The sequence below is a fragment of the Nannizzia gypsea genome, genomic scaffold (genome assembly GCF_000150975.2).
Source record: "Nannizzia gypsea CBS 118893 supercont1.3 genomic scaffold, whole genome shotgun sequence".
Taxonomy (NCBI): domain Eukaryota; kingdom Fungi; phylum Ascomycota; class Eurotiomycetes; order Onygenales; family Arthrodermataceae; genus Nannizzia; species Nannizzia gypsea.
Window position 1 is genome coordinate 2,244,455 of NW_003345199.1, and position 25,549 is coordinate 2,270,003.

At 47.2% G+C, this 25,549-nt stretch overlaps 10 protein-coding genes across 10 annotated transcripts; 5 read left to right on the forward strand and 5 right to left on the reverse strand.

The window, feature by feature from the left end:
• Window positions 1–146: 146 nt before the first annotated feature.
• MGYG_04275 (hypothetical protein) lies at window positions 147–2,022 on the reverse strand (the record flags this gene model as incomplete). Its single annotated transcript, XM_003174052.1, has 4 exons — window positions 147–242; window positions 307–984; window positions 1,040–1,428; window positions 1,482–2,022. 4 exons carry the CDS (start codon window positions 2,020–2,022, stop codon window positions 147–149), a joined length of 1,704 nt encoding a protein of 567 aa, XP_003174100.1.
• A 662-nt stretch (window positions 2,023–2,684) lies between these two features.
• MGYG_04276 (hypothetical protein) lies at window positions 2,685–3,558 on the forward strand (the record flags this gene model as incomplete). Its single annotated transcript, XM_003174053.1, has 2 exons — window positions 2,685–2,896; window positions 2,961–3,558. 2 exons carry the CDS (start codon window positions 2,685–2,687, stop codon window positions 3,556–3,558), a joined length of 810 nt encoding a protein of 269 aa, XP_003174101.1.
• Window positions 3,559–4,386: 828 nt separating this feature from the next.
• MGYG_04277 (glycogen synthase) lies at window positions 4,387–6,871 on the forward strand (the record flags this gene model as incomplete). The annotated part of the gene is made up of 6 exons (XM_003174054.1): window positions 4,387–4,483; window positions 4,560–4,657; window positions 4,722–4,997; window positions 5,061–6,423; window positions 6,483–6,678; window positions 6,730–6,871. The coding sequence occupies 6 exons, from the start codon at window positions 4,387–4,389 to the stop codon at window positions 6,869–6,871; spliced, it is 2,172 nt and encodes a 723-aa protein (XP_003174102.1).
• A 583-nt stretch (window positions 6,872–7,454) lies between these two features.
• Window positions 7,455–8,551, reverse strand: MGYG_04278 (farnesyl pyrophosphate synthetase; the record flags this gene model as incomplete). The annotated part of the gene is made up of 2 exons (XM_003174055.1): window positions 7,455–8,378; window positions 8,432–8,551. 2 exons carry the CDS (start codon window positions 8,549–8,551, stop codon window positions 7,455–7,457), a joined length of 1,044 nt encoding a protein of 347 aa, XP_003174103.1.
• Window positions 8,552–9,016: 465 nt separating this feature from the next.
• Window positions 9,017–11,265, forward strand: MGYG_04279 (anaphase-promoting complex subunit 8; the record flags this gene model as incomplete). Its single annotated transcript, XM_003174056.1, has 4 exons — window positions 9,017–9,114; window positions 9,189–9,918; window positions 9,983–10,166; window positions 10,223–11,265. 4 exons carry the CDS (start codon window positions 9,017–9,019, stop codon window positions 11,263–11,265), a joined length of 2,055 nt encoding a protein of 684 aa, XP_003174104.1.
• A 280-nt stretch (window positions 11,266–11,545) lies between these two features.
• On the reverse strand, window positions 11,546–14,801 carry MGYG_04280 (ATP-dependent DNA ligase domain-containing protein; the record flags this gene model as incomplete). The annotated part of the gene is made up of 2 exons (XM_003174057.1): window positions 11,546–13,598; window positions 13,651–14,801. The coding sequence occupies 2 exons, from the start codon at window positions 14,799–14,801 to the stop codon at window positions 11,546–11,548; spliced, it is 3,204 nt and encodes a 1,067-aa protein (XP_003174105.1).
• Window positions 14,802–15,431: 630 nt separating this feature from the next.
• MGYG_04281 (hypothetical protein) lies at window positions 15,432–16,014 on the forward strand (the record flags this gene model as incomplete). The annotated part of the gene is made up of 2 exons (XM_003174058.1): window positions 15,432–15,611; window positions 15,670–16,014. 2 exons carry the CDS (start codon window positions 15,432–15,434, stop codon window positions 16,012–16,014), a joined length of 525 nt encoding a protein of 174 aa, XP_003174106.1.
• Window positions 16,015–16,528: 514 nt separating this feature from the next.
• MGYG_04282 (splicing factor 3A subunit 3) lies at window positions 16,529–18,212 on the reverse strand (the record flags this gene model as incomplete). Its single annotated transcript, XM_003174059.1, has 3 exons — window positions 16,529–16,553; window positions 16,657–18,056; window positions 18,123–18,212. 3 exons carry the CDS (start codon window positions 18,210–18,212, stop codon window positions 16,529–16,531), a joined length of 1,515 nt encoding a protein of 504 aa, XP_003174107.1.
• Window positions 18,213–18,528: 316 nt separating this feature from the next.
• On the forward strand, window positions 18,529–19,913 carry MGYG_04283 (ATP-dependent RNA helicase fal1; the record flags this gene model as incomplete). The annotated part of the gene is made up of 4 exons (XM_003174060.1): window positions 18,529–18,559; window positions 18,606–18,872; window positions 18,935–19,828; window positions 19,894–19,913. The coding sequence occupies 4 exons, from the start codon at window positions 18,529–18,531 to the stop codon at window positions 19,911–19,913; spliced, it is 1,212 nt and encodes a 403-aa protein (XP_003174108.1).
• A 1,359-nt stretch (window positions 19,914–21,272) lies between these two features.
• Window positions 21,273–25,025, reverse strand: MGYG_04284 (hypothetical protein; the record flags this gene model as incomplete). The annotated part of the gene is made up of 10 exons (XM_003174061.1): window positions 21,273–21,378; window positions 21,446–21,593; window positions 21,656–22,139; window positions 22,200–22,603; window positions 22,662–22,756; window positions 22,826–23,719; window positions 23,855–23,956; window positions 24,556–24,587; window positions 24,624–24,729; window positions 24,916–25,025. The coding sequence occupies 10 exons, from the start codon at window positions 25,023–25,025 to the stop codon at window positions 21,273–21,275; spliced, it is 2,481 nt and encodes an 826-aa protein (XP_003174109.1).
• Between the last annotated feature and the right edge of the window lie 524 nt (window positions 25,026–25,549).

Sequence of the window (25,549 nt, forward strand, 5' to 3'; positions counted from 1 at the left end):
GTGCTATCTTAGTATTGTACCATCATGCAAAAATGTGGAGTTATCCCGCTTGAAGGATCCCAGTACGGCTTCCCAGCTTCACTTATAGATGCTGTACCATAGGTAAACCGATCAAACCAAAAATATCATATCTCATAATTTATAAATCAAGCTAGGAGAACAAGAGTGTTATCCTCCTGGAATAAGCCATCCACGTCAAGCTTGCATTCCTCCGATATTACAGAGGGTCCGGATATGTGGATCTATGTCACGATTAGCATACCTTTACGTTAAAAGACAAAATGAAAAGCCTTCGCAGATTCTTACCTTTCCCTCTAAAGCCTTTTCATTACCTGATTTTTCATCGCAATCAACCAACTTGATCTCTACACTATTCAAAGGAGGGCCAAAGTGGCTGAATCCACGGTGCCTTCTGTAATCATATGGGTTTGTTTGACAAACAGCTCCGGCTACTTTCCCTGTAGTGAGCGCGTATGCAATACGGACACCAGTCATAATCCTGAAATCTGTAAGCTGGTCACTAGTGAGCTGATTGTTCCTATCGCCTTCAACTCGATGAGAGACGAGAATCAATCTTAGCCTCTTTAGAGTCTGCTCAGAGACAGGGCCACTTCCACCAAGGGCAGAGAAAATGTTGCCGGATGGCATCCTTCCCGCGTCCAAGTCGCGAGATTGGAAGAACCTGCCGACTTTCACCAGGGGGTTCAGCTGTGGGCCCATGTATTGAGCATGGTAGTCGGAAATAGTGTGTGACGAGGAAATGATAATCGTTGGTGAAACGCCCGTAGTTGCCAGTTCAAAATCAACAATTTCTCCAGCAACAGAGTTCAATGCAATCGATGCATTCGAGTACAAGGCGGCTAAAACAAAACAGAGGGTATAAGAATGAGCCAGTGAATCAATCGATAGAACCAAGTCTGATGATTTGAGCTGTTCGTTGCGAGGTAAAGAAGAGCCCAACGCAGCAACACCAGAGATAATGTTCTAGTTATGGAAGTTAGTACCCATATTTCTCACAACGTTGGGAGAAGAATGTTACCTCCGAAGTATACTCAACGAATGACCCCAAACCTGCCTTAGATGAACATAGAGTGGCCAAAGAAGGGGTTTGGGATTTAGTGTCCCATTCGGGAACCTCGGGACCAATTGAACCTTCTTTCTCATTAACCAATTCGTGCCATGTCGACACTTCAATCTTGCTACTGGCCCCTTCGGGGACTTCATTCCAGTCCATGTGTCGACTGCCCTCTTGGGCAACCCAGATACCATGTCTCAGTGAAGGACACGTTTTCAGCAAAGCAGTTACATCCACAGCACCGGCTTCGGCAATGAGAAGGTCTGCCTTCACCTCTCGGAGATAACCGGCAAGTGTCTGAGGTGGAAGGTTGTGAGGAATGATAACAGTCGGAAAGCCATAGAAAGCGCTTGCTAGTGGCCATGTTAGTTAATAGCATTACCATTATCCGGAGTGTTCAATATACCAAAGATAGTTGCAAGCATCTCTACCGAATCAGTGAGGCAGATAGCCACCTTTTGTGCCTTGGTATCACGGATATACTGTCCGATAATCTTGATTTCCCGAGTAATATCGTCAACACTCCGTTCCTGGGCTGTGTTCCCAAAAACAGTGAAGATAGACCCTTTTTTGCCCGATGGTGTGCCATCACCATTTAGCTCTCCACGGACTACAGCTTTCCATATATCTCGAAGGTCTCCCCGTCTACCGGCAGTCCATCTAGGAGTGTCTGGATCCCGAACACCAAGTCCAGCTTTGAGGGGGTAGCCATGGGGAACATCCATAGCCCGTACGGTAGCAGACTCCCCGCGCTGTCTGACGGGGGCTACCACTCCCTGGCGAGCGAGGATAAAAGGATGGGCATCTGGATCTTTGGTGAATAAGAGTGTGTATCCGACGTATGAGACGAGGAGTGTTGCAAGCAGGGTCGAGTAGATATTCCAATCCGAGAAGAGCGCTTCCAGGAGCGCATCTGCTCTGGCCAGCGTCGAGTTTCCAGCTGCCATGGTGAGAGACGAGTGTTCACTTGGTCTGTATCCAAGGCTGGATAGCTTGTTCGTTCTTGTATGTAGGTAGGTACCTGTAACTAGTCAGTTAGGCTGCGGCCGAAGGAGCGGTGCTTAGTAGTGACGTCGTCTTGGTGGGATGAGTACAAAGTGGACTTTAGCTAAACTGCTCCTTCTCGGGATCAAATATAAAATCTGACGACATATAATATTAGAATGAGTAATGCAATTAGTTAATTACCATAATTGAGACATCCTCTCGTATAGAGATGGCTTGATTGCGTGTGCTGTAAGGTAATCGTGAAATCTCGATACGTGACAGCCGCCGGTTTCTGTGGTAGCGCGGTAATTTTGGCGCTTAAGGAATATCAAGCCAAAAATCCAAACAGAAAAACATTGAAGTTTTGGGTCTTTGCAAAGCGACAGCAAGGGAGGAAAGCTAGCGTTGGGTGAGGGGAGCATGCCATGTTATGAACCAGGACGAGACGATCTCCTTTGATATTTTGATAATTAGAAGGTAAGTGAAGTAGGTGTTCGTTTTCAGGTGAGTTGCCCAATGTACCTCTCATTGAATCATGAAAGGGAAGCACCAGCTTACAATGTTTATAAGCGTTCTGCTTCAATCGCTGTCCTGTTTTCGCGTACGATCTTCCTTTACATCGATGGCTCCCTCCTCGCTTCCGTCAACTCCGCGGATGCTGGATCCCAATGGTCCGTCAACAGCTTCCCCGGGCAAATGGCGGCACCCGCATTTGAAAGAGATCATTCGACGACAGAATGCGTCCAGCGTCAATGAGAAGACGGTTAGACGGCTGCTATTGAATGCAGGGACTTTGATCTTTACCGGTTTTATTGGCAATACCTACAAGCAATAGTATGAGACGATCAAATCTTCTAGACTGCGAGCAGTAGGGCGCATGCTAACACGATGATGATAGTTCTCTAGCGATTGGATCATTTTTACAAATTCCGACCTACCCTGACATCGTACTGCTTGCTATCCGTCTTTTACTGTTTATCAACATTGCCATGACTCTGTACCCTATCTACCGGGCGCCAGACCAGGTATCCGACATCCCGCTGACTCCATCCCAAAGGGCACTATTGGGACTCGACCCCAGCAGCACGTCTCCTGCTACACAGGGAACAGAATACATTACTCCACCGAGATACCGCATATCGTCAAGTTCCCGTAGGAGAAGCTCAGGATCATGGGGCAATTCACCTTTCTCCTTCTCCGGAGCTGAAGACTCACCAACGAGAAGTTTCTCCGACAGTCCGCCGTTCAATCCCTCCGGCAGCCCGCTCTTCCAGAAGGGAGTTCGGTCCGGTGGCCGGGATAGCCGCCGTAGAAACAGCTTTGGCTCGCCATCGCCCCTGGGACGGTCTAGCATCGGAGCACGAGACGGGAGCTCACTGCGAGCTCCCTCGACGCCTACGCCGTTTGGCAAGGCCACGTCCCCTGTCATGACACAGAAATGGTTGTTTGAGAGAAGCCGGATGTCCTCTCCTGGCAGCAGCGTGTTCAGCCAGTAATGTATGATATATTGTTTCTGGTGGAAGCTCAGCTAGTTACGGTGTCCGGGCGTTGAGGAATGTGTGTATTTATCTACTCTTTTTCTTTTTCTTTTTTTCTTCTTCTTCTCTTCCACTGCTGTTTCTTCGGTATTTTTCTTTTTTCTGCTTGAACTAGAGAGAGAGAGAGCAGCATCTGGGATAGAAGCCAGCAAGCTTTGTTTCCCTTGCTGCAGCTCGAGATAGGGCATACGTCTTTTTAATCTGACCTGGCCAACCCCGTCCGACCAGCCTGTACTCTTGGATCAAATAGCGCTTGCGCCTGTTATCTCTGTGCCAGGTTCCAGCAATTGGCATGTACCTCCTTAGGCGCGTACAAGGATGTTTGCTGGGCTGCCGCGGAGGTTGGCCTTCTCGTCCTCCTCTCCCGCCGCTTCGCCCGGCCAAAAGCTCAAACCGACAGCATCTCAACAGCCGGCCAGAAGGAAGACAACTAACAACTCCCGCAAAGGAGAACGTCTGAAGAGAAGAACTCGCTGCCGTCCTCCCCTGCTACGTCTTGCTTCGTCTCGCGAGCTAACTACCCCAGGCCCGCCCTCTCCAAGCTTGTCTGGCCGTTCCTTGGTGCCGCCCATCGCAACAAAGCTGCCAACTTCGCTCTGCGAGAAATAAACAAATATTGCGCCACCTCCAAGTCCAGCTGCTCGCTGTTGAATGAAGTCTACTATTTAATCTACCGGCCTGCCGTCTCGTATCACCTTTTGTTTCTTCGCCGGCTCGACCTCGCGCTCGCTTTTCGTCTCATTTCTGCGATTTGCTGTTGTGGGACTTGGGCTGTTTACCTACGTCATGGCGTCTCCTCCTCGCCGGGATGCTGCAGACCAGCCGAAGAGAGACGTGAAGAACCACGTCTTGTTCGAGGTTGCGACGGAGGTTGCTAATCGAGGTTGGTCCTCCCTTTCCTCACCGTCTTGTTTGTTGCTGCTGTTTTCGTTGTGCGGACGTTAACCCTGATGTTACAGTTGGCGGGATCTACTCGGTACTCAAGTCCAAGGCCGCTGTGACAACCGCAGAGTATGGCGAGCGATATACGCTAATAGGGCCCTTGAACCGGGCTTCGGTAAGTCGCCAGTCTGTTTCTACTCAAGATGGCCGGATGGGTGCTGATGTATGTTCAATTTCAGGCGGTGGTCGAGGTGGAAGCCCTCACGCCAACCAACCCTCATTTGATCGGGGCAATTGAAGCCATGACCGAGCGCGGCATAGAGATCGTATACGGTCGATGGCTGATAGAGGGTGCTCCCCGTGTCCTGTTGATTGACACTGGTGCGGGATATAAGTACCTCGACGAGTGGAAGGGCGATCTTTGGAATGCAGCTGGGATCCCATCACCATCGGCTGATTCAGAGACCAACGAGGCAATTACATTCGGCTACCTTGTTGCATGGTTCTTAGGAGAGGTCAGTACTCATGCACACAGCCTAAGAAATCAAAACTAACAGCTGGTTTTTTTTTTTTGGCAGTATATATGCCGAGACACCGGGAGGGCTGTTATAGCTCATTTCCATGAGTGGCTCGCAGGAGTTGCCTTGCCTCTAACCAAGAAGCGGCGGATGGACTTGACGACTATTTTCACTACCCATGCAACTCTTCTTGGAAGATACCTTTGTGCTGGCTCAGTTGACTTTTACAACAACTTGAAGAACTTCGATGTGGATGCAGAGGCCGGGAAGAGAGGAATCTACCACCGCTACTGCATCGAGCGAGCTGCAGCCCACTCTGCCGACGTCTTCACCACAGTCTCCCACATTACGGCGTATGAGAGTGAGCATTTACTCAAAAGAAAGCCGGACGGTGTCTTGCCTAATGGATTGAACGTTAAGAAATTCTCGGCAGTCCATGAGTTCCAAAACTTGCACTCTCATTCAAAGGATAAAATCAACGACTTTGTACGTGGCCATTTCTATGGTCACAATGACTTCGACCTGGAAAACACACTATATTTCTTTACTTCTGGACGATATGAATACCGGAATAAGGGTGTTGATATGTTTATTGAGTCGCTCGCGAGACTCAATCATCGGTTAAAGGTATCTGGATCCAAGACTACCGTGGTGGCCTTTATAATTATGCCTTCCCAGACTTCCTCTCTCACCGTCGAGGCTCTTAAGGGGCAAGCTGTGGTCAAATCGCTACGAGATACCCTGGAAAGCGTGGAAAAGAGTATCGGAAAACGACTATTCGAACGCTGTCTCGGCTGGAAAGAAGGTGATAATATGCCCGATGAGAAGGACCTCATGACAAATCAGGACCGTGTGCTTATACGTCGACGATTATTTGCCATGAAACGACATAACCTCCCTCCAATCGTCACTCATAACATGGTCAATGACTCCGAAGACCCCATCCTCAACCAACTTCGCCGAGTACAACTCTTCAACTACCCTACTGATCGTGTCAAGGTGGTATTCCACCCAGAATTTCTTAATTCTGCGAACCCTGTGTTGCCCTTGGACTACGATGACTTTGTCAGGGGTACCAACCTTGGTGTTTTCCCTTCCTACTATGAGCCATGGGGCTATACTCCCGCCGAATGCACAGTTATGGGCATCCCAAGTATAACAACTAACCTAGCTGGTTTCGGATGTTATATGGAAGAGCTGATCGAGAACTCAGCCGATTATGGTATATATGTGGTTGATCGACGATTAAAAGGTGTTGATGATTCGGTAAACCAGCTTACGACCTATATGTTCGACTTTTGCCAGAAGAGCCGAAGGCAGCGAATCAATCAAAGGAACAGAACGGAACGATTGAGTGATCTGCTGGACTGGAAACGTATGGGTTTGGAGTACGTCAAGGCCCGCCAGCTTGCTCTCAGACGTGGTACGTATCTTTATTTCTTCTTTACTGTAACCGATTCCTCTCTAATATACTCCCCATAGCGTATCCTTCTTCCTTTGATGCGGCCGACGATTTCCACGAGGCCATTGGCCATACGGAGCAAAAAATATCTCGTCCATTATCTGTTCCAGGCTCCCCTCGGGATCGAACCGGTACCATGACTCCAGGAGACTTTGCTTCCATCCAAGAAGGCCATGAAGGGCTAGATACCGAGGACTATATATCCTACAAACCTCCGTAAGTAATGCTAATCAATATCAATTAATCAAACACTAACATCCCGCATAGGGCTGGCAGCGATGACGAGGAAGAAGATTCGATCCCAGTTCCTATTAGGCCTAAAAGGCAATCCATTTCCCTCAAGATGGGTCCAGCTCCGAATGGGAATGGAACTGGAGCTGAAACTGGAAACAAAGTCGAGGCTGTCTGATAACTGAATGCTTCAAATGACGGTGGCGATGTTAATGTTAGTTTGATACATAGTTTGCCGAAGAAAGTTTTGAGGGGTGAGTGATGGAGGAATCGGATTCTCGCGGATGTGAATAGCTTTATTTGGCTATTAAATATATTGCTCCTTTGTCTATTTGATTTATTATTTGATATTGTCACCTGCGCACAGGTAAGCGGACCTAATGACTAATTCAATGACCTGTGCCATGCTCTGTACTTTTACATCTTTCCACATCACTTCTCTAAACAATATATATAACTTGATTATACTCATTAATTCTCCAATGACACTAAACTTTCTGTGTACCCTTCAAGATGAAATGGAAGGGGGACTAGGTTGTATGATGAGACTGTATTCATTAACTATTACATTTGTTTGCATTCTTAGTGCTAGATTTCTAGGTTTCTAGGTTTCTTAGGTTTATGCTTTCCTCTTGAGCTTCATAGCAGGCAGTCAGTGCGGCGGTATTTACATTAGAAAAGGGCAAGGATGATTGATCAACAAGGTTTAGTTTACCATTGGTGAACATAGGAGCTTTTCTTGATTATTAGGTAGACCATATCTACTTGTCACGCTTGTAGATTTTTGCCAGGAAGATTTCAAAGACGCTGCCCTTGAGTCCCTCGGAGGTATCAATGGACTGAATCATGCTCTTCAACTTCGAAACTTGTTCTTCCTCAAAGTCATGGTAGACCTTCTGGAGATTCATCTCGTCGAAAACAGCCTTGACCTTGGCTTCCATAGCTGCATCTTTTCTGCCGTAGCACTCGTCGAGAACCTTGCGCTGTGCAGGATTGCAGCGGCGCAGGGCCTGGTTAACCACCCACGAGCACTTGTTGTCCTGAATATCGGTTCCAATCTTTCCAATTTGCTCTGGCTTTCCGAACACGTCAAGATAGTCATCCTGAGCCTGGAAATATTGACCCAATGGGATGAGGATGTCGTGGGCCTGGCGAAGGTTCTTGGGCGTCGCAAGTTGCAGGTAGTGCAGGGCAAGGGCAACAGGAAGGTAAAAGCTGTAGTAAGCAGTCTTGTAGATGACAATGAAGTTGAACTTGTCCATGCTAAAATTGTCCAGGTCCACGTTATCTTCTGGTGCAGTGATGAGATCACACAGCTGGCCGAGTTCGGTTTGGAAGGTGGTCTCGTGGAAGAGCTCGACAAGATCGATGTATGCAGGGTGGGAGCGGAAGTGCTTCTTGAGAAGAACATAGATTGAGGACTCAAGCATGAAAGCATCGTTGATTGCAATCATCCCGACTCCCTGGCGACGGTACCAACATGGCTCTCCACGGCGAGTAATCGAGCTGTCCATTATATCGTCCGAGACGAGGAAGAAGGCTTGCAGAAGCTCAGTCATCCATCCGAGGAGGCCAAGGTGCTTGAACTGTTCCTCGCTCAGGGGCTTCTCGAGGAGCGCAAGGGCAGTGTCAGGGACCGAGAGACCACGGTTTAGTTTCCCCCCTGGCGTATTTTCGTTCAGGTTCTATTGCGCATGTTAGCCACCGCAAGGAATGAGCCATTTCAGACAAGGCTGACCTTTTGAAGCCATTCCAAAGCCGGTGCTGGGATGTTGTATTGCTTCGAGTGTTCGCTGATATCCTGTACGAGTGCGGGGAAGACTTTGTTGAAGTCCTCGCGACTGGTGCTGGAAGCCATGGTGAACGAGACAAAAGGTATCGTCCTCGGTCAGCCAAAAGGAATAGAATAGGATGCTACGCGAAGAACGCCGGACGCAGTGCTCAATGGTATAGAAAGCAGCAGCAACGAGTCTCGCAACCAGGTTTTTGTTTCTTAACGCCAAAGTTGAAGTTCAGGGTCGCAGCCCACCATGTTTGCGCTGTTTGCATCTGTCAAAGCTCCAAACAGCCGCGATGCTCGGTTTGACCGCAGAAGCGATGTAAATAGAATAAACACGAACGACTTCAACAGCTATTTTTGTTAAGGTACGACCGCTATTTATTGAGGCTTTCTGATACGTGAACCTGTGCTGATAACTAGTGACGCTGTTATGCTGCAGGCGGTTTTAAAATCCGAGCTCTTCTCGTCTGTTAACTAACTAGCTGATCATAACGCCATGCTCATATAACATCTCGCATCATCATCCACCATACAGACGCGATAATGAATTTCAGTGCGGATAATGTCAGGGAGCTGAGACACCGGCTGGAAGATGCTGCGATCAAGTGCTCTGAGCGATGCCTATACCACTCTGCAAAATGGTATGGTACTGAATATAAGCTTGTGCAATACCCGCGGCTGTTTCTGTATAGCAAAGGACTGATACCCTATATAGGGCGGCAGAAATGCTAGACTCGTTGATTCCGATAGACGAGGATGAAGGTGCAGATACAGAACCGAATTCGCCTATGGATGTTTCGCCTGCCCTACCAACCAATCCGTTCCTTGGACCTCAAGACCCGGAAGAAGCTGCTTTGGAAGCAAAAGAAGCTTACAAGTACATTCTCGCAAAATCCTACTTTGATACTCGGGAATATGACCGTTGTGCTGCCGTTTTCCTTCCCCCGTCTATGTCCTCAATTCCACTAGCTCCGCGGGCTCCATCAACATCTAAATCTAAGACACCTCTACATTCGCAAAAGGGCAAAGAACCGACGACATTATTTGGCAGTAAAAAGAACAGCAGCTCCTCCTCATCGCAAAATCCCTTTCCAGTTCTAAGTCAGAAATCCTTATTTCTCGCACTATATGCGAAGTATTTAGCTGGTGAGAAAAGAAAAGACGAGGAGACGGAAATGGTGCTTGGGCCAGCGGATGGGGGTATGACCGTGAATAAGGAACTGCCAGGACTTGCTCAAGGACTCGAGGGCTGGTTTTCTGACCGGCAAGAAAAGGGCCTTGAAAATACAGGGCAGGGATGGCTCGAATATCTCTATGGAGTTGTGCTTTTGAAAGCGAAAAACGAGGAAGAGGCAAAGAAATGGTTGATACGGAGTGTACATCTTTACCCATTTCACTGGGGTGCATGGCAGGAGTTAAACGACCTGTTAGCCAGTACAGATGACGTATGTTCCCTGAAAAGTACTTTACAAAGCCCGAGCGCGGTTGCTAACTGTATCTCATATGCAGCTCAAAAGAGTAGTGGACGAATTACCCCAAAACATTATGACTCTAGTGTTCCATCTATATTCCAGCCAAGAACTCTATCAAGCAACAGATCATACACACCAGATCCTTTCCGAGCTTGAAAGCGTCTTTCCGTCAAGTTCATTCTTGAAGACCCAACGAGCATTGCTCTATTATCACTCAAAAGGTATGTTACTCAAGTGCAACCGCAGTGGAAGCAGCCTATTAACCTTTAACTTTTAGATTTTGAAGAAGCTTCCCACCTGTTCTCCGAACTATTAATTAATTCTCCTCACCGTCTAGATTGCCTAGATCATTATTCAAACATCTTATATGTCATGGGTGCCCGTCCACAGCTTGCATTCATTGCCCAGCTAGCAACAGCAACAGACAAATTTCGCCCAGAGACCTGCTGTGTTGTGGGCAACTATTATTCTTTAAAATCAGAACACGAGAAAGCAGTGATGTATTTTCGACGCGCGCTAACATTAGACAGGAACTTTTTATCAGCATGGACTCTCATGGGCCATGAATACATTGAAATGAAAAATACACATGCTGCAATTGAGTCTTACCGACGAGCTGTGGACGTCAACCGCAAGGACTACCGCGCATGGTATGGTCTCGGTCAAGCTTATGAAGTACTGGATATGTCTTTCTATGCGCTTTTCTATTACCAGCGTGCCGCGGCCCTACGGCCATACGATCCGAAGATGTGGCAGGCTGTCGGATCCTGCTATTCCAAAATGGGCCGCCTCGAACAAGGTATCCGGGCACTTAAACGTGCTCTGGCTGCAGGGTCTTACTCTGATGGTGGAGGGATGGGTCTCAACTCATTTTCCGCCGCAGGGGGCGCTGGCGGTTTCAATTCGAAAGGAGCTGGAAATCCCCCAAAAGTACTTGATCCTGAGACACTTTATCAGATTGCAACTCTACATGAAAAGTTAGGGGAGATGGACGAAGCGCGTGCATATATGGAGCTTACACTGCGACAGGAGGTAATATTACTGGAGGACGATTCCGATTACGAACCTGAGGAAAAAGACGATTATGGAGGGCATGCCTCCTCAGTGACTGATCAGTACACTGAGATAGGAGGTACAGGGGTGACAGCAACTACCTCTAAGGCTCGTTTATGGCTTGCGAGATACTATTACAAGCACAATAACCTCGATCGGTCTGGCCAAATGGCCAGTGAGTTACGTCAACATGGAGTTGAAGTTGAGGAGGCGCAGGCGTTGATGAGGGATATCAAATCGAGAAGGGCAATCCTCGATGCACAATAGATTTCTTATACTCCCTCCCAGACTTCCTAGAGTATCTGGGATATTGATCCTTTTGAGTGAACGCAGCAGGCTTAAGCTGAGATGCATGTATAGGCGTTACGAATGATACGAATGATTCAAAGCGAGGCATTGATGGAGTAAAATCAGAAGAGTATCCCATATTATAATAGTATACATAGTTGAAATTAAATGGCAACATCTATATTAACGAAATCCTATGGCCCTACAACGCCAGGGAAATGGGACATTAGAAAATAGCGCCAACCTGTGTAGGGTGCGGCTATAATAGAGGTAGAATCTCGGTCCAATCACGCCGGCAGCATATATTTTGAGGCAGCTTCCCATTTTGTGACCCGAGAGGGCAACTAGGCAGCCTTTGGTTCTCTCGACCTTTGCATTCAGGAGCTTCCTCATACCCCCATTTAATGCATACGTCTACAACTTCTTTGCCAAATCTCTGCCACCGCTCACCCAAATTTTCACCTGCCTTTGCTGCATTGAACTCTTGCCCAACAACTTTCCAATGCATAAATATGATTTTGCCAGTATTTGGTAGCTTGTTCTGTTGTTGCAATGAGGCGAGAGCTCTTCCAACTTGTCTTAGCTCAGCGGCGACCTTGGACGAGTGACGAGTGTTAGAATCCACAAGTACGATACCATATAGCGATGGCATAATAGGGGCACTCTGTGAAGAGACCAGCGAGGTTAGCCAGCGAGGGATAGAAGAAGGCGCAATTGACGATCTACACGATGGTATGTAGCGACGAAGTAGGCTGATAGTTGTATCTGATAGAGATGATCCCAGGAAAACGGGAAACTTTAAGAGCGGGGAGCCTTTCATTGCATTCGACCTGTTTCCGTGACTAGATATATCTGATGAAGATCTAGTCAATGAGGACTCCAAGGATAACTTCTCATTGCTGTTGTGGGTATGGTACGACTGGAAGGAAAGGGCTCGCTGAAAGGCTGGATCCATGGGCAGTTGATCTGACAGGAATCTAGCATCGGGCAGTGTATTCTGGTGAGAAGAAGTTCCAGTGACAGGTTGCGAGTCGTTATGATAGGTTTTAACTCTTAGGGGAGCTATGCATTTATCTTCACTTGGGTTGGATATATCACCTAAGTACTGACTAGGTAATCCCTTGCAATGTCGAGGTTCACGAAATGTCTCCGTAGCATCTGGGAGGATACGAACTGGGCTTGACACCATCGCATTGGACCTTTGTTGAATTTCGTCAAAAGTACTAGATAAATGTCCGCTTTGAGTTCGGAAGCTCAGTTCGTTCCCAGATGTAGGAGAAGGTGATACAACTGCGGCCGCTTGATTGAATCCTTGTGGATCAACCGGGTTGTTCTCAGTTAGCAAAGGCTGCGATAAGTTGGCAGCACTTGGTGTTATCCCGGTAGTAGCGGAGTTTTCGGAATGGTCCACAATATACTGGGGTTTCTTGTCAGTCGGGTCGATTTTTTCAGCCCACTCGGCAGCCTCTTGTGATAGCTCTTCGACTGGAACGGAATTAGCAATTCGTGCCAGTTCTTGTAAGTCTCTGAAGGACACCGCTGCCTCGTACTCCCTATCTGAGTGAATTTTCACGATTCGAGGAAATCGAAGAGAATAATATCTAACACCCTGGGGTTTATCAAATCCGAAGCCAGTCATCTCGACAACAAATGGCACTCTAAACACGGTCTGGATCTCCGGTAATCTGACTTGATCAATTCCCAGGGAAAAGGGAACATCATCAGAATCAGCATGGCACGCTTGGAACTTCCCCAGTTGATTAAGAGTTTGGAATAGGTTAGCGTTGATGTTCTGTTTGTTTAGGATATCAATAACACGAAATATTGGTTTTGGTGAAAGTGAGCCGACAACATCATCCAGACAGCCAATAAAGAAGGATGTCCATGATAATCCTTTAATATGACCAAGGGCAGCGGCATCTCGAGAGTCATATCTTCCCCCAAGGAGAACAAAGTCTGCTGTATCTCCTAGGCCCGGGATAGACTCTTTTTTGAATTTCATCCAGCAGCAGGAAAATTCACGGGTATCCTGAGAAAACGTTCGGAAATATGGCTCATTCGCTCCCTTCAAAACAAGCCCTTCCCATTTCTGGGCTGAGACGAGAGCGAACTCTTCTTTTAAATGTTCATATGCGCCGATGGTAGAGAAATCTATATTAAACTGCGATGCAATTCCAGCCATTCCATGGATCGGATTAACCACCTCTCTAAGAAGCGCCCTTCGTTCCACATAGGGTTTTGATAATGCAACATTATCATCTAGAAGTAATAAATCGAAAAATACAATATATAGATGTTCCCGAGGATCCGGCCTACAAACGTATTAGTAACGAACCATGGGCAATGCAGTAATGATATACGCACGGAGAGTCATTTTCAGTGCCGATAAAAGTCCCTGCTCTCATAATGTGCCTTCGCAGGTGATGAAACGGGAGGATTTCATCTGTAATATCACTCCAGACCAGGAGTTCACCTTCTAGTATGCATCTTTTGGAAAATCGACAGCCAGGCTTTCGGATCCTCAGCGCGTCTCTAATAGCACCATGAATGTTTTTTCTATCCACCGTGGAGTCTTTGCCACTTTTCGAAAATATTTGGATACACTGGACCCCCCTTTCCAGGTCAATATGTACTTGGCAATACTCCCCGTCATATTTTCGTTCAATGCTCATTAATCGCTTGTCGGCCATTCTACAGCAATGTCTGAGGTTTCGGGCCTTGTAATATTCTGGCCGCCCAACTTTGACGCCAATCTGGGGAGCAAGGTGGGGAATAGCGAGTTCCATAAGAGTCCGAGCATATTCAGGGTCAGGGCAGGGCGGGAATCTTTTGACTGGTCCACGGTCCATTGCATCCAGGGCCCCCTTTAGGCTGCTTTGTACCGAAAGGAACGCTGGAAGCATGAAATGAAATTTTCGCAGGGCCAACCGTTGTGGGATATTAACAGGCGTGTACTCTCTGAGCAGTAGTCTAGTAAACCATTTTGCATCACGGCTATTTAAGCGGCGAAAAATTGGTTTTAACGCCTCGTCTACCTGAATGGCGGTGCGTTGACGGCGCACATCCGGAGCGGAGAAACGGCATCTAGAAGCTATTGTATTCAACGCGGCATCTATCTCCTCAACAGTCACGGGAGAGTCCTTAAAAAGCTCATTCTCCGCATCACACATGACTCTTTCAACGCATTCGCCAAGGTCACCGCGTCCTGGAGTCTTCCAGGCCTCCAACTCCCGCCATCGAGTTGCTCCAAGGAGCAAGCATCGCCCTATAATTTGTACAAGGGACGGCTCTTTGAAGCCATGAACTCGGTCAGGCCGTAATTCAGGGAAGAGGCATGAGAGGAAAGCTACGTAATCAGTATCGCCTCCATGAATTTTCTTCCCGTGTGCATGGAACCAGTTTACAACGGTTGCAACGTCAGGGTCCCTGCTTCTCACTGTAGTCGTGGCTTTTATGGTTCGGTTTGCATCCAAGCTCGAAAGCAAGTCGCAGATATAAGAAAAGTTAAACCCCATGTCCGATCCAATAGCGCGACCTTTGGATTGAGCATGATGCAGGCAACTGTCTGGTCGCTATACGCGTAAACGTTGTAGGCACTAATGGCTGGATAGCTTGTATATTGGGTATATATAGTTCAACTGAGAATTAATATAGAATCGAGATGCGACCGTAGGTATCTATACGCGCCGACCCTGATGGTGGCCTCCTTTACCAGTCGGCTGATGAAATCGCGAAGACGTTGACTTAAGCGCAAGTTCCGCAATGGAAGCGGCGCCAAAAACACGTGAAGCGCGCCAAAACACGTGATACACCTGCGTCCACGCCCCAACGTCATTATTATGGTGATCCCACCACTACTTACACGAGCGAAAAGCACCAAAGTGACGCAAGCAGACGTCAGTATAGCAAGGAAGCGGCCGAATGGCAAATATACAGGCAGCTCATCTACTCGATAGAGGCAGAATGCTCGTCCTTGATAAAACTTGAAACTGGACTTTGTGACGTCATAGTATTTAGCTGATAGCTCGAATATCCAATATAAAAAAGCCCAAAAAACCTCACGGCATTATTTCTAGATAACATCTTTGATACTACAATTCTATATTTTTGAATTACCTTATTACACAAAATAAATCACATTGATAATGTCTTCTGAAACGTCTAGAGGATTCTCAGGTGGCGCCAGAGATCCAGATGAGGCTCATAGAACTGGCACTGCTGGAGTTGGAGCTACTCATCACCCTGTGCGAGCCGGTGCTGGCGCCGCAGAGGGAGCAGGTCATGAAACAGGTCATGGATTAAAGTCTGCTGCTGCAAATGTCCATGTGAGTTAGGCATTACTTGAGAACTGTATCGTATGAAGACTGATATATGGTAATATAGGGATTGGGCGAAAGAATCCGTGGGTCCACCGGTGCATTTGTTGACCGGAAAATGAACAACCCAGAGGGCGTTGCAAAGAATGAACATATTGTTAGAGAAGGACAAAGGGAAATGCATACAGGAGAATATGGTAACACTATGAGGGGCAAGGAAGGGCAAAGCGAGTTGCACCAAGGAGGAATGCACGGGGGAGACATGCATCATGGAGGAGATATGCATGGAGAAGACCTGCATAGGGGAGATATTGGTCATACCACGAGGAACAAGGAAGACCTTCCGCATAGTGAACGGGATGTGAATATGGAGAGAGGCGCCGGCGTTGCTCGGCCTCCTCCTGACTACTAGTAATTGCGCTGTGTGAATGTTTTGATTTCAAAACTCTTTTCTCGGGTCAACATGGAAATTTACGATCAAATTGAGTATAAGCACATAATATACTAGGAGCTTGGAAGCTACTGACTGCTGAAATGGATTCAAAATTCTTTGGCCATTCAACCGATGATTGTAGTGGTGGTCGTATTCCACAGCCAGGGTCAATTCAGCGAAGCAAGAATGACAAAAAGAAATCGTAGCCTAATATTATCTGCATTTGTTAGTAACCCAAGTACCACTTTATCTAGTTCCACTTCTACCTACGCATCATCAGTTCCGTTGAATCTTTGAATGGCCTTTGTACGGCCATTTGATTCGTATTTTTATAGCGAGTATTGCTGTTGGTAATGCCCGGTAGGGCGTTGCCATTATGTCATTGGCCGTTGGGGTAAAGAGACCTCCTGGAAGAACACTGGGCGGAATCGGGGTGTCATGCTCTTTGTATTTGATAGTCAAGAGACACGGTGACCGTAACATATGTGTCCGCTCACAAAATTCCCTGTTTTTGCAAACTATTCATTCATAGTTAGTGACGTGAAAAGAAAAAAAAAAAACAAGAGCCCCAGCCGGGGGAAAGGGAAGGGGGGCGATATGTATATAGCTAGGGCCACATACTCAAGGTAGATACGTTCAGGCATAACATTGCCTTCTGCATCTTCCATCTGAACAACATTCTCTTTGATATCCTTTTCATGTTTTCGTTCCTTTTCAAGGGTCTCCCATAGCCGTAAGGCTTCATCAATCTTGGTGATTTCTCTGAACAAACTTGTCTGTTGGGTAATACCAAGACATCTTAGGCCGTATATGTGTCGAGCTTCCGAAAAGTGCTTATCAAAAGCACGACGGCCCATGTAAACGAAATTGCCGCATATCTCACAAGAAAATTCCACTCCAAGTCCATGAAGTTTGTAGAGCCAGTAGGGGATAGGCTTCCCATCCCAGGCTAGCGGCAGTTTCAGTGGATTGTAGACCTTTTCATCGCTGTCACTCTCAGAGTCTGAGTCTCTGCGCTGTCCTGGGCCCTTGTCGCCAGTATCAGCGAAAAGTGCGTCAAGCTCCATTTGGCGTTCTCGCTCCGTCATGCCTTGCTTCCTCTCAACATTAACACGAGTAGCCTGCCGTTCTTCCTTGAGAGCGTTTGCTAGGGATGATATGCGGTGTTCACGCTCTGCAACAGCACGCTCTTTCAGTCCACGGACCAAGGCATCGTTGGATTTTTCGGCCTGGGGTTGCTGCATCTCAGTGTCGCCACTCGCTTTCTTCGCTTCGGCAGCTCGGATATGCTTCTTGCCCTTTAAATGATTCTTATACACATTCTCGTTTGTAAACTCCTTCTCGCAATCGGCACACCATATTCCTTCACCCGTACCCTCTGTCTTTGGGCCGGTGCCGTTCTTAGATTGTGATTCCTCGGTCCAGCCAGGCAACTTCTTTGCGTCCCAAAGCTCCGCAAACTCAGAATCAAAGCTTGCGAAAAGTTCATCAAGAGGCTCTAGTGGGTTAGACCGCTTGATAAAACCCTCCAGATAAGCAGCAAGTTCGCCGACATAGTTGAAGTACTGGTCTGTGAGCTTGTTGGCCCGTTTTACAGGCAGTTCCGGTTGAGTAAATGTGTCAAATAAATCCAAGTACTGTAGATAGGTCAATCGTTTCACTCCCGGCAGGTTGAGATATAGTTCATGAAGTTTAGTGAGATCAAAGAACTGGCCCAGTGATTCCTCTCCAGTGAACATGTTCTCTATCTCCTGTAGAGCAGCATCATTCTCTCCAGAGCCTTGCCGATATGCCTTTTCGAGGTTTTCCACGGGTTCATTTGGGTATCGGCGGTGGAAATCCTTTATCTCTTCCAAGTGCTTATAGAACTCGTCCATCGGGTCACCGACGGTCAGGGACTGGATCTCTTTAGCGCGAAGCCCGTTTGCATCTTGGTAGATGTCTAGCAGCCGTTGAGACTGCTCCTGAATGCGATTGAGAAAACCGGCAACTTGATGGTCACGAACAAGCCGCTCTCGAATCTATTTTTAGTCATCTCTATGGTTAGCCAACATAGCTTTGTATCAGCTAACCCGTATGATACTCACATTGCGAGGTTCTTCAGCAACGCGGTCACTGATTCCCTGCTCAAGCCTCTCTAGGTCCTCGTGGATGAACCTTTGATCTTCTAATAGCATGTCGGCGTTTAACTAGGACAGTGCAATAATCAAAATCTCTTATGGATATGAGAATCGTTATCTTGTCGCGTTCCGTAGACTATTCTTCTGTTCTTCACTTGTTAACTGACTTGTCTATCACAAATTTCGGCTTTTCGAGCTTTAAGCTTGACTGCTTCACGTGACCACTTAAAATCTTCCTAGCAAAAAGAAAGAACTCAAGTTCAACTTCTTCGCGTCGTCGCATTCATAAAATAGTTCCAGTTAAGTCGTGTTTCCGTTTAAATCCACCTGACGGATATATTCAAAGGAGTTTTACGCTATTAAGTCAGTCAAAATGGCGGAAGGTATTGACAGGCAGGCGGATGGTAGGTTACTGTTTCGAGCTTTACCTTGAAATGCGCAGCTAACTAGAGAGCACTGCAGAGCGGATGGAGTTCTCGACCTCGAAAGAGGTCACTGTTGCGCCAACTTTCGATGATATGCATTTGAAGGAGAACCTTTTGCGCGGCATATATGCGTACGGATACGAATCACCTTCAGCTGTTCAGTCTCGCGCGATCGTTCAGATTTGCAAAGGGCGGGATACCATTGCCCAAGCACAGTCTGGAACAGGAAAAACAGCTACTTTCTCCATCAGTATTCTCCAAGTTATAGATACTGTTCTTCGCGAATCACAGGGTACGTTTCGTTGTGTCCATGTGGGAGGGAGTTAATCCCATGAGCTGACTGAGCGCAACAAGCCCTTGTCCTTTCACCCACTCGAGAACTTGCAACCCAGATCCAATCCGTTGTCATGGCTCTAGGAGATTACATGAATGTGCAGTGCCATGCGTGCATTGGTGGTACAAATGTTGGTGAAGATATTCGGAAACTAGAACACGGTCAACATGTTGTCTCCGGAACACCAGGTCGAGTTGCTGACATGATCCGACGCCGACATCTACGTACTCGTAACATCAAGATGCTTGTTCTTGACGAAGCTGATGAATTGCTCAACCGCGGCTTCCGAGAGCAAATCTATGATGTATACCGCTACCTGCCTCCAGCCACCCAAGTCGTCGTCGTTTCTGCCACTCTACCCTACGACGTTCTTGACATGACTACCAAGTTTATGACAGATCCAGTACGCATTCTTGTCAAGCGTGATGAGTTGACTCTTGAAGGCCTTAAGCAATACTTTATTGCCGTGGAGAAGGAAGAATGGAAATTCGACACTCTCTGTGACCTTTATGATACCCTGACCATTACTCAAGCAGTTATTTTCTGTAACACAAGGCGCAAAGTTGACTGGTTGACCGATAAGATGAGAGAAGCCAATTTCACAGTGTCCAGTATGCATGGTGAAATGCCTCAAAAGGAGCGAGACAGTATTATGCAGGATTTCAGACAGGGCAACTCTCGTGTTCTGATCTCTACTGACGTTTGGGCTCGTGGTATCGATGTTCAGCAAGTCTCGCTTGTCATCAACTACGATCTACCAAGCAATCGTGAAAACTATATTCACAGAATTGGTCGAAGTGGTAGATTCGGTCGCAAGGGTGTGGCCATCAACTTTGTGACTAGTGAGGACGTTCGAATTCTAAGAGATATCGAACTCTATTACTCAACTCAGATTGATGAAATGCCTATGAATGGTACGTAACCCTCAACTTCAAACGACAACCTTACTTATGATTTATGTGCTAACCTGTTCGAATAGTTGCGGATCTTCTTGCTTAGTTTACTCCCGGCACACTGTCCTAAAATTAATATACTTGCTGGATAAGAGTTGGAGTATGCCTGGAGCATTGAAGACGAACAAAACTTTCGGCCAACATACGTAGTATGCCTTTCGTGCACTACCTGCATTATCCGTGGAACAGTGCCAACGTGGAGCAATTCGTCTCCTGGCTTTAAAAGGGATATGTCTCGAAAGAGCACGCGTGGAGGAACAGGGGATATTATTCACACAAGTACGTTGCCGCTTACAGTCACCAAATAACTACTTGAACTACATTCAACTAACGTTCAGCTCCTCTTGATTGGTATTCAGAATTGTTCACTTTTTTTAAACATCATTTCTTCTGTCTGGCGCACCGAAAGCATTGGTCTGCTGTATTGTGTACTTGAGCCTCCCACCTTGGTGTCTGCTAGTGTGTCAGCCTTCTTTCTATCAGGGATATTGTTCAATGTGCATTCGATGAAAGGTGTTCCTTTGCCCATAACCAAGGCAAAATATTAACTATTCGATCATGTTAATTACTGCTCTTCGACCAATTCCACGGCATATCTATGACTGGTTGCGCTATAACAGTGGCTTTATTATGGGCGGGTTTGGCCGGCTTCACGCACGAATTCGACCAGTCCACCGCCCATACTGAAATGTCATTAAAATACTACAGATAAACACAGGATAGCTCACTTAATAAAAAAAAAACAATAAATTTAAAAGTAATGGAAGGTTGAGTCGGGTGATTGGTGGTATATGAATTAACCAGTATCAAAGCATAATGATCTCTGCAAAAGAACGAAATGAAAGAAATGTATTATGCAGAATACGCCAAAAAGGAGGGAAGAGACAACAAGCAAAGCCGAGAAGAGGCAAGATATATATGGGGGACAAGTCCCGGTTCCTAGACCTGATGTGACATGGGCAAGAAAAAGGGGAGAGTGCCATGCCATGAGAGAAGGAATAAAAATCGCTGCATTGTCAACCTCCGCCGTTCGAGATACCTCCAACTACCAACTACCAACCGAACCGAACCATTTCTTACCCTGTTGAATGAATAGATGATTGGGTAGGAAAAAGGAAAAAGAGAAACATATAGAGTGGATAAACGAATGAAATGGGTGTGTCGTGTCGTAAAATAGGATCAGAACGCATAATAACCCCGTGATAATGCAATTGATACTTGTTAGCGGTATGGTACGGCGAAAGTATAAAATGGATGAATGGGAATAATAAACGGGAACTAATGAACTCCGTGAGCAATGGGTATGTGCAATCGGTGATGTTCGAAGGTGATGGGGAAAATAAGGCTGTGTTGGTGAGGATGAACTGAACGGTAGTAGCTTGTATGAGATTTGGCCAAGGCACGTCTAGCCAGAAGGTTTTAGAGAGACGGCGCTTGAAGATGGATTGCTTCGAATTGATCTCCTGGATTTGTTACCTGAGGAGGTCCCCAGACAAGGCTGCCTCATCCACCTATAGATGTTATATTAGTGATTGAACGACGGATAGAGCATGTATGAACATGATAAGATACACTTACACTCTGACTTTGCGGTCATCTCCAGCGGATGCAAACATTCCAGGATCGGCTGGGTTCCACGCGACAGCATTGACACATCCAGAAACGTGGCCTTCGAGAGACTCAACAAGTCGGCTGTTCTCCTTATGCCAAATATAGATTTTTGCATCTAGGAGTAAAGAATGTTAGGTATTGCTAGGCTGTTTAAGAGAGAGGTTGAGGAAGACATACCTTCACTGCCACTGACAACAAAATTCTCTGCAGCTCCGCCAAAAGCGCTACGGATAAGGAAGTTGCCTTGTTTCTGACCCAAAAATCGTCTAACAACCTCTGCTGTCTCAATATCAAGAAGCTGTACTTCGTTTTCAGACATGTTAACGAGCATATACCGCGAATCAGCGCTAATACTCAAACAAGTAAGATCGAGTTTGAGGAGAACGCTGTATTCTTCTTCCCGGGTTATAAAGTTATAGACGTATATTCTCTTTTGCAGGGAAATGGCAATCAGCCGTTTCCCGTCAGGAGTTATAGCACAGTCACGGACTCGGTATTGGCCGCGCCAGGCATATATTATCTTTTTTTGAGGGACACTCCAGTGGCAGAGCTGAGACTTGCTGTCGAGAGAACCTGTGACGAAGGACTCTCCGTCTGGTGCCCATGAAGCGGACGTGATTGGTGCCTCGTGATGCTCTATTGTCAAAAGACAAGTACCGGTCTATAATTATTCTTGATAAGTATGTTAAAAGGCACTATTGTGGAGGCGGCGCTGACATACCTGAACATTCCACATTTTGGCCTTGAAGTCTTGAGAACAAGTAATTAACTTGGTGTCGTCGGGGCTCCACGTAGCGTAAGCAACGGGCTCAGTGTGCTCGGTCAACCGATGTATTATTTCAAAGGTTGTGGAGTCATATATCAGCACAGTGCAGTCACGGCTCGTCGTGGCAAGCTTGGTACCATCGTGGGAGAATTCCAGGTACCAAACCTCGTTGGTGTGGTGGCTAAGCTCGAATGCCGTCCGAAGAGGGAAACCACTTTTATCACACAAGTGATCCGAGTACAGAGATGGTGACATTGCGGTATTGTGGTACAGACAGTTATTTATTTGGGTTTGTTTTACTTGATCCAGAAGCACTGCTAGACGGTGATCGGGTATCATGACTGAAGGAGAGATAGACCCTGCACTCAAGGTTAACAAAAGTGAAAGCTAGACGATGATAGCCTCAGGTATACTTACTGGTGAGCTCTGATAGGAGATTCTGCCTAGACTCACTAACAGTGCGTCCCCAACCAGCTCGTGCGCGCAGGTTCTCAGGCGTAGACATTAGTAGACTAAAAATAAAGACGACAGTTAGCTAGATGCCCAATACAGACAAATTGTCATTGGAAGTGAAACGGTACCTCGAAAGGGCGTGGAGTTGTGTTATATCATGGTTTAATGGTGTGAGTTCCTGGCGTAGGACGACCAAAGCCGTTGTTAGGTCCCGTTGATCGAGCAGCTCGAGGAACTTCTGCTGCCTTATACAAAACAGCATCTCGTTCTCATTGGCACCACTGGCCAACACGAGTCCATCTCGCTTGGCAAGCTGTTTACCGGTTACCCCATCTACCTCCCCAGCATCCCCATCGGGACAAAAGGAGCTCAAGAGTATCCGCTCCGCCTCACTCCAGTCTCCGCCCAATATGGCAGTCCTAAAAGCAGAAACACCGGGACTCTCGAGCTCATATTTGCTCTCAGCGGTCAAGGTAGAAGCAGCCTGGTGGTAACCCAGCTCGTATAGACTCTGTATCAATATTCTCGTCACTTCCTCCCGGTCGTGGCCGCGGTACGTAGGAGATAGAGCACAGGATCCGTTCGACATGGTGGCATCCTGATACTCTACTTGCGACTGTTTTCCAACAGGCGAATTTGGAAGGAACGGCTTTTGTAAGGAGCTCGAGGCACCGTTTGAAACAGACGCAAAACCGTTCGAATTGGGAGGGGAAGGTCCACCGTCTGGTCTCATACCGTCGACAGTATACCTTCTTCGTTTGGTAGGCGGGGATTCGTTGTCTGTCTGAGGTCCAGCTGCAGAAGTCTCTGTGCTATGTTCAGCAGCAGCTCCGGCTGTGTTCACCAATGTCGACTCGGAGCTCTCGGGCTGGTCAGGAGTTAGGTCTTGACGGCGACGTCGGCGGCTACGGCGTGGCCCGGCCTCAGAGAGCGTATTCGTAGGTTGCTGGGAGGCTTGATCAGGACTTCCCAGAGCAGGTTGGCTATGCTGAACAGATTCTGTCCTTCGGACGCTGCTATCCCTAGGGATTAGCAACAGGTCAGAACGAACAGAATAGTATTCTCTTTTTCTTTTTCTTTTTTATTTATTTATTTCTTTTTTCTTTTTCTTTTCTGTTATGGTTTTCTCTTTTTTTTTGGTCAGGTTTGGAACTCACAGGGAGCTCGATAAGGGATCAGGGAGGCCGGGTCCAGCTGAGACAGGTGTATGTGGAGGAGGTTCGTCTGCCAGGTCGAAGACAGCGGCTGAGCCTTTCAGTCTGGTTCAATAAAGAACCAGCTGAGTTAGGCCGTTTCGTCAGGGAGGGATATAGATGGTCGTGGAGCAAGGTCCAGGACAGTAGCCAGCGGAAGTAGTTGTTTGACCGTCTGAGCTACAGAAAGCAACTGACAGAAGTAATAGAGGTTAGAACACACTATCTGGCTGTCTGCCTGCTCGTAGAGGACTGAAAGAGAGAGAGAACGAAGAGGGCGTACGGTACTAGCAGCTGTTGGATATCAAGATTGCGGTGCAGTGAATAGATATCCTAGCGAGACGCCGGCAGCAGGGACAAAGGACTGTGGCAAGCAGCTGGCGAGAGAGCACAAGAGAGCGTAGCGAGAGGGTTCTTCCAGCCGTCTGCCTATCTTCCGCGGGCTGGTCGTGGTGGTGAAGGGGAGAAGCTGGCTGGAAATGGGGAGCGACGTTGATATTTAAAGAAGGACGAAAGACGAAGACAAGAAGAGGAAGAAGACGACGATGCGTCTTACGGTCAAGCTTTCAACGAGTGACAAGATCAGCCACAACGCCCTGTTTATTCAACTGCTTACTTCTAGTAACTACTCCTTGCTTCTCTGGCTCTTACTTTCGGCTGCTTACTTCATAACACCAGCTGAGTAGTATCTTGCGTCCTGCTATGCTTGCGTACTGATAGCGACTATGTTTACCATGTTTACTGCTTGCTGACCATGCTCGACTTCCCTACCAGCTGCCACTTCTACCACCAAAAACGTCTTCATCAACGGCAGAAGCAGCCGTGGAAGTCTTCGATAACTAGTTGACTAGTGAAATAGCAAAACGGTTGCTAGCTCGGTGCCCAAGGTCGAACCCGCGAGAGAAGCAGAGCAAGATCGCTGCCGGCCAGCAATGTCCGTCATGCGGATTAGGTACCTCCACATATACACGAGCAGTCGCTATTACGTCTAAGGGTAACTTAACTTGACGATATCTGCTGCTTACTTTACATGGATTGTGTCTTGTCCTTGGGTACCTCTTTCACGGGCTTCTCGGCGGAAAGTGACCTGTCTTTGCCTTTGCCTTTTCGCCTCTGCTAGGCCCTGCCAGCACATGTGATTGGTGAAGTGCCGCCTATCAGAGGCCAACAGTTGGGCTGCTGGTTCGATCGGGGAGAGGGCAGGAAGCTGCAAGAAGCAAGAAGTGCTGATGCTTCTGCAGCTTAGATGCGTCGATGTATCTGGCGTGGCAGGGCTTGACGGGCCGGACAGGGACAGGATATGCTGCAGAGCAAGAGATGTATCTCTCGGGCCTCCCGCCCATCTCCCATGCCTCCACCTCTGTCTGTCGACTCGAAAGACATCTTCTTCTCGGCTTCTCTGGCTGGGATTGGATAATAACACACACCCCTGTCGTGAAATACACCCTATTAATAAGCAACTATCACGTGTTGTTTGTTACACTTAGGTAAGCTAGTAGTTTCGCTTGAACAAGATATACAGCATAGAGAGCCTTAATGAATTTGTGATTATATGATATAGATAACTAATTTAATTACTATATTAGGCTTAGCGTGGTATAAGGGTATATATTTAATAGCAGGGGGTATGTATTTATGGTATTTTTGGAAAGAAGAAAG